At 35.4% G+C, this 7,847-nt stretch overlaps 1 protein-coding gene across 1 annotated transcript; it reads right to left on the bottom strand.

Annotated features, from left to right (window-relative positions):
- Nucleotides 1–6: 6 nt before the first annotated feature.
- LOC128874669 (putative nuclease HARBI1) lies at nt 7–2,296 on the bottom strand. Its single transcript, XM_054119601.1, has 4 exons — nt 1,748–2,296; nt 1,499–1,646; nt 1,284–1,428; nt 7–969 (listed from the first exon to the last, which is right to left on the bottom strand). Exons 1-4 carry the CDS (start codon nt 1,792–1,794, stop codon nt 557–559), a joined length of 753 nt encoding a protein of 250 aa, XP_053975576.1. The 5' UTR covers nt 1,795–2,296; the 3' UTR covers nt 7–556.
- Between the last annotated feature and the right edge of the window lie 5,551 nt (nt 2,297–7,847).

The following is a 7,847-nucleotide window of genomic DNA, read 5'->3' as shown; positions in this document are numbered from 1 at the left end:
ACCTTTTAATTACTTTCTGGGTAGTTATAAGTAATTGAATTACTCACAAATTAAGAATAAGGTATTGCATAATTACTAAAAAGAAAGTACTCAAGAATTACTTAAAATTACTTAAACTATGTACGTTATGCATATTTTTCTTAGTGATTAGTCAATATTACCTCATGGGTAACGTGGAAAGATATTGCAATTGTAATGGAAAAGAGGTACAAATAATTTTTTCATAACAGTATAAGGTAAAACATTTACTAGATGAATTCGAATGTAATTATTTCAAATTGTAATGAATACAAAAGTAATCATTACTTTACAGCTCTGTATACAAGTTAAGGTGTCTGTACATATCTACTTTAAAATAGTAATGTAATAATAAAGTAGTTATAAAAATGACTGATATCCTATTATTAAGGCTTTCGGTGTAGAATTGAATACAATAGTACAATTTTATAAAATATATATATTTTTTTCTGTATGTTTGCTGTATTATATTTCGTATATTATTGGTGTATTATATATTATAAAATAAAAATACTATGTGAACACAATATTCTCCTTCTTAAGTAAAAAAGGACCTAATTATATGCTGTTGAAGCGCTCGTCCTCTTGCTAAATCAGGATTCGCTCTTCTTACATTTGTATTCAAATCTTCAACTTGAGGAACATGATTATAAATTCCTAAATCAACCTCATTCTTTTCTTCATCTTGCTGAGGCGCAGGGAGTCCATTTTGTATGCACATATTGTGCAATACCACGCACGCGTTGATGATTTTTGAGGCTGTATTGGGATTGTAGTGCAGTACTTTATGTTTTAAAAGACAACGAAATCTTAATTTTAATATCCCGTTGTAGCGTTCAATTAATGATCTTGCTTTTTTTAAGCAATCGGAGTACACAGCTTCCGGTGTTCCAGGCCGAGTGTCGTTTATCGGGGTTAGCAGCCATGGCCTCAATGGGTATCCTGAATCTCCTATGGAAATTCATAGAAAAAGTGTGACTCAAGTTATGTACAATGAGTGATGATGGAAATTCACCAAATTTCAACCATTTCCTTAATTCTCTACCAGTTTTTATCATTTTGGATATATGTGTTTCGTTTAGGTGCCAAATCGATTATCAGTTGTTGAAAAAACTTATGTTAACCGATTGAAACGCATAAAACAGAGGAATTTTTTAAATAATATACACTGCTCGGGAATTAGGAAACTTGTAGTGGAAACTTTGTGAATTTGCATTCTGTTCATACAAAAATTAGTAGCTACTTATAAAAGCAGTATAACTTACCCAGAAGATAAAAACCATTTCCATGATATTCGTTAATACTTTTTAGGGCTGGCAATATATTGGTATTGTTCAAAATATAATTATCGTGCGTACTCCCAGGGAATCGTGCATTCACATGTATTATCCTTAAATCAGGATCACAAACCTGTAACAGCGATATCATATTCTTATAGTCATGATGTTATTATTTCAGTTTTATTATTTTATTACCGTACCAATTGAACATTTATGGAACGATATCCTTTACGATTTACATATATATGTTCTGGATACTCCGGATCATTGATGCCAGGTGCTACGATTGCAACGTGTGTACAATCGATGCATCCGATAACACCGGGAAATCCATGCCCTTGATAAAATCTAAATAATGCATTACACAAACATTATAATTGTAAAATGTATTGGGACTACAATTATATGATAATAAACCATAAAATTCCGAAAAATAACACTGTACCTACGTCTGAGAGTTTGCAGTTCCTGTATATTTCTCGGGAACTTTAACCATTCATTTTGCACGTGTTGCTGATTTAGAGCATCTATGACACTATGAATGCATCTACTGACGAATGGTTGGCTAATGGAAGTGTAAATGTTATGTCCAACGTCTGATTGGTAGCTTCCTTGCGCAAAGAATTGCAATGCTGTTAATACCTACAAACGTATTGAATTTTTATAGACATCAAAGAAAGACTATAGTAATAATGTGCGACATTTTATTTATCGATCAGACTATTGTTTTCGTAAACGCTATACATGTGGACAAAGCATTAATATGATATAATTATCTTTGTCTGAGAGTGTAATGCTGACGTCCGAGAGACTGATTCCCCAAATTCTTCGACGATATTTATAACGTCGGTAACCATACATTTATTTAGTCAGTATAATTTTATAAACTGATCATCCGGTATCTCAAATGGATCGACACGTTGTCGAACGATCCGCCTAGAAGGCGGACAGGTTGTACAGGTATACTGCTCAATTTCGCTGCACGATCGTCAATTACTGACGCTAAAATTAGTGCGCATGCGCGAATTTCATACGAACTTGCGTTTCGTGTGGTACGAAACATTTCGTATACGAATCAGCGCTTTCGATTCGAGAATACCGTTTGAAGCGACATCATGTGAAAGTGACCAACTTGCGTATACGAAAACTGATCGTACGACTCGAGAATAGGTCCCCTGGTATACGCAAGTTGGTCACTTGCACATGATGTCTCTTCAAACAGTACCCGCGAATTGGAAACGCTTATTCGAATACGAAATGTTTCGTACGTTGTGCATCGGGCGATGACCACACGAAACGTAAGATTCGTATGAAGTTTATGTGTATCTGTGTATATCGACAGTACCACTGGCAGTGTGTCATATAGCAAAATTGTACACGTATAACCTGCAAAATGCCAAATGTATATAATGTCGTAAACTTACCTGTATTAAGCCTCGTACTCATGAGAGCATTTTTCTACGCACGAACGGTTTCGGTGCACGGATACTACAGTCAGCAGCAGTCAGTTCGTACTGTTTATGCGTTCTCGCACGTCCTAAGCATGCACGAACGCTACTCGTCTGCTGTCGGTCCCCATCAAAAGAATGGTCGTGCGCCAGTTTCCGTACGCAACCCACGCCAGAAAGAGACAACACTGGCTATCGCGACGTCTCTTCCTGATGGCATTCTGATTTCGGCTGACTCATGACGGTTTGCGCAAACAGCCCGAGTTCGAAAATTATATGGAAAAGTATAATGGTATAAATGCTAATAATTTGTCATTTATATTCACAAAATCAGATCTATGAATAGATCTGCGATTGTCGCCTATTTTCGTTACAGTGACTTGTACGTTTAAATATTTATCTCTCAAACTATTCGACGAATTCTCTGACTTTCTTTTTTATTTTACACAGGAAAGATCAGACTGACAATGAATATATTTTTATTGGATTGAAAACTGATTTAGTGAAACGTACAGTAAGGTCATAATTAAATATTGACGTAGACGATATGTCCCGTACTAGGTAGACGGGATGTACCATTTAAGCTGAGATTACGAAAAATCTCGAAGACATATGATTTAAAAAAAAAAAAGCTAATACATGTCCTTTAGTATTTTGAGTGGGGAGTCAGAGTCCCAATACTAGTTTTTAATGCGTGGACGTTTTCAATGTTATTTTAAGGACATTTTTTTTATATAAAACATTATTGTCTAACATGAAACATGTTTTTGAGATTTTGTACAGTTTTAACTGAAATGGGGCAGCCGGCATACGGAAGCATTGCTATATTCAAATTACAGGTAGGAAACTACCGGTAAAGAAAACTGATATTAGTGGGTACCCGACTTTGCATTGGAAAAACCTAGGGAACCGGACTCTTTTCTTCGCTCCTTTATGACAGAGCGTTTATGATATTTCAATGAAATTCGTCCCTTCCACGCACTATTGTAAAGAAATAGCCTACTATTCGTTGAAATCAGCTCAAGAAATCTTTTTATTGTATTTCAGTTTTCAGATACGTGAACGGTGCATTGACAGTGATGGTCATCATTTCGAACACCTACTATAAACATGTTTCATGTACTACCAAAACCGTAAGTATTATCGCCTTTCTCAACTTTGTATGACCTTCAATGACCTTGTGTAATAGGTCGTTGAACTCGTTTAAGATCCTCTATCGTGATACGGAAGCAAAAACATACCGATCCATTTAAAGAAATGGATGTGGCCTTAAAATGTCCGAAGTACCTCCATCTGCAAAGAAACTATTATCGCCACCGAATAGCGCCCTTCGAACTGTGCAATTTTATTTCAGCAAATATTTCTGTGAAACAAATAGTTTCGAAGATATCTGAGGTGGTAATAGTTACTGCCCCACCCTGTATATTTATTATACGTAAAATATATGTGCGGGATCAGTCAAGAGGAGTTGCGATGCTGTTATGAACACAGGTACGAAATAAAAAGAGACACTCTCTCTCTCTCTCTCTCTCTCTCTCTCTCTCTCTCTCTCTCTTTCTCTCATACATACATACATACATACATACATACATACATACCCTAACGTCACCTGGGTGGTCGTGATGCGACGTGACGACCTTACTTCCAGTCTCGACACTTGGACACAAGATTTCTGCTTTCTCTTTTTATTAACCGACTTCGAAAAGGAGGAGGTTACTCAATTCGACATGTATTTTTTTTTGTCTGTTCACCGATTACGCCGAGATGGCTTGATGAATCGGAGTGAAACCTCTTGCATCTTGTCGAATATTTCTTCCAGTTGGTCGCGTAAAAGAAACATTTTGTGATTTATCATTTTTTACCCGTTTTTTTTTTTTAAACAGAAACATTTTGTTTTGCTTCTTACTCCGAGACGGATGGACCAATCAGATTGAAACATCTTGCATCTGGAAGAGCATTTGCCATTTGGTCCCATAGCAAAACATTTGTCCTTGTCTTATTTTGTACCACTTTATATCACTTTTTATCACAAAAAGCGTACTATTTCACGTATGTTTGGCCTGAAATCGATGAAACCGATGAAACCCCTTACATTGTGCTGCCGGAGAGGTTTTCGCAATGATCACAGATGCTAAAATTTATGAATTTCTGTATTGCTTATAACTGTTGTCATCGCAAAATTCCTATTATACATATGATGTAACTCGGTGAGGAAATTACCGAGCCCGATGGAATCTTCCGTATTTCATGATACATGAATTCGTGATGTTCCCATTTGCAAAAATTTATGGACACTTTTATTGTTTATAAAACCATTGTTGGTGCGAAATTGCTATGCTCTGGTGCAGCTCGACAAGGAATTTACCAAACGCAATCAATCCTTTCACATGTAGTTGCAGATGTATTCCTGATTATCCCATTTGCAATTATACAGGGTGTCCAAAAAATGTTGGATGTCCTTGAATGGGGTGTTTCGGGGGGGGGGGGGGATGATTTGAAACAATTTTTTCTTAACGAAAATGTTGTTCGAGGCTTCGTTAAAGAGATATTGACAAAAACCTCCGACCAATCAGAGCGTGAGTAGCATAGGCCCCGCAGGCGCTCCTCCGGCATATTCGCGCTCTGATTGGTCGGGAGTTTCTGTTTCTGGAATATCTCCTTAACGAAGGCTCGAGCAACATTTTCGCTAAGGGAAAATTGTTTCAATCCCCCCTCCCCCACGAAACAAGTCTTTTCAAGGACCTCCAACGTTTTTGGGTCATCCTGTATATTGCTCATAACTGTTGTTATTGCATGAAACCTATATAGATTGCCACTAAAAAGAGTGAAATAAAATAATTTTTTGGAAAAAAAATGTAACCGACTTCAAAAAAGGTACAGTGAAAATTATGAAATAATTTCTAGTTAATGTATATGAATACGCACTAGCTCTAGATATAATTGCTTAAAAGTATGGGAAAATGCAGTGAAAAGTGTGAAATAATTTCTATTTAAACTGCATTGTTATTCACCATCGTTTGATGAATTTGGTTAAATTATTAAATACATCATATTAAATGCAATGCACCTTTTTCGGAGGCGGCGCAGATGTAAAAAATTTTTAATTCTGGTTTGGGTTAGCTTTTGATAGAGACGGCAATATTGAATGCTGTCAATGTATACATGTTTATTGTCTATGTGGAATTAATTGTTAATGTATATAGTATGTACACAGAAATATAATTTGAGAAGATTTGGGGCTTTTTTGGAGGGGAGGAGCGGCAATATTGATTACTGCTAATGTATAAACTCTCTCCATGGAAATACTGTCTGAATAGGTTTGGGATAGTATTTGGTAGGGGCAGCGATATTGAATAGTGTTAATGAATATGATGTCTAAAGTGGATGTAATGATAGCAATAATTAAAGACTATACTTTTTGTTTCTCCGACCGGAAAATTAAACCAAGTTTGGCAATTTTTAATATACTTAATTTTAAATTTTGCGCCGCCTCCGAAAAAGGTGCATTGCATTTAATATGATGTATTTAATAATTTAACCAAATTCATCAAACGATGGTGAATAACAATGCAGTTTAAATAGAAATTATTTCACACTTTTCACTGCATTTTCCCATACTTTTAAGCAATTATATCTAGAGCTAGTGTGTATTTATATACATTAACTAGAAATTATTTCATACTTTTCACTGTACTTTTTTTGAAGTCGGTTACATTTTTTTTCCAAAAAATTATTTTATTGAAAGGCAAGTCTGATATATACTACCTGGGTCCCGCGGTTTTACCTGTGTGGAATACTATTTATTTAATTAACCGACTTCGAAAAAGAAGGAGGTTAGTCAATTCGACACATATTTTTTTTTTTTAATGTCCATTCTCCGATTACGCCGGAGATGGTTTGACCGATCGAGATCAAACCTTTTGCATCTTGTAAAGCATGTCTCCTAGTTGGTCCGGTTATCAAAACATTTTGCGGTTTGTCATTGTTTACCCAATATTTTTGCAAAAATATCTCAAGAAGAGTACTATTTAACGTATGTTCATCCAGAAATCGATGAAATCGACGAAAACCCTTACATTTTGTTGCCGGAAGGATTTTTGCGATGATCACATTTGCAAAAATTTATGAATTTTATTATTATTTATAACTATTGTTATTGCAAAATTCCTGTTAATTGATGTAATTCGACAAGGAATTTACCGATCGAGATGAATCTTTTCACAGTTAGTTGGCCATGTATTCCCAATGATCCCATGTGCAACAATATACATATTGTTCATAACTATTGTTATTGTATGAAATCTTTTGGTTATATATTGCCTCTAAAAAGTGTGAAATAAAAAAATGTTTAGAAAACAAATAAAACCGACTTTGAAAAAGTATTAAAATTGCACTAAAAAGTATGAAATAATTTCTAGTTAATTGATATGAATACTGACCAGTTCTAGATATAATTGCTTAAAAGTATGAAATAATTTCTATTTCCTGTATATTAAATTTCGTTAAATAACTTTTTCGTATTCTTGCGCAAAATTAAAAATTACTTACATTTAAAATTACCCAACTTGGTTTAACTTTCTGTTCGAGTGACAAAACATACACCCTTAAATTATTGCTATCATTATATACAAGGTATCCCAAAAATGTTGTAACACCTTGAAAGGGGTGGTTCGGGAGGTGATTTGAAACAATTTTCTCCTTATCGAAAATGTTGTCTGAGGCTTCGTTAAGGAGATATTAACAGAAAACCCCGACCAATCAGAGCGCGCGTATACCGTTAGAGCGGCCGTGATAGCGAAGGCTACGCGCTAGGTGGCCGCGTCAATGTCCTCAGACCGTATTTTCATAGAGAGAGTATATACATTAGCAGTAACCAATATTTCCACCCCAGTCTCCGCAAAAAAGAATGTTTTAAACCTACTCAGACAGTATTTTCATGTAGGTATGTAGTATATACATTAACTGTATGCAATATTGACCCTTCCCCGCAGCGCTAAAACAAATACATCAAACCCTCTCAGATAGTACAGACGGCGACCAAACTATAAGACATATGCAAAATTCGATGAAAATTCTATATAAGTCTTGAGTTTTGTCTTCT

The sequence above is a fragment of the Hylaeus volcanicus genome, chromosome 4 (assembly GCF_026283585.1).
Source record: "Hylaeus volcanicus isolate JK05 chromosome 4, UHH_iyHylVolc1.0_haploid, whole genome shotgun sequence".
NCBI lineage: Eukaryota > Metazoa > Arthropoda > Insecta > Hymenoptera > Colletidae > Hylaeus > Hylaeus volcanicus.
This window is presented reverse-complemented; position numbering and strand designations above follow the sequence as displayed.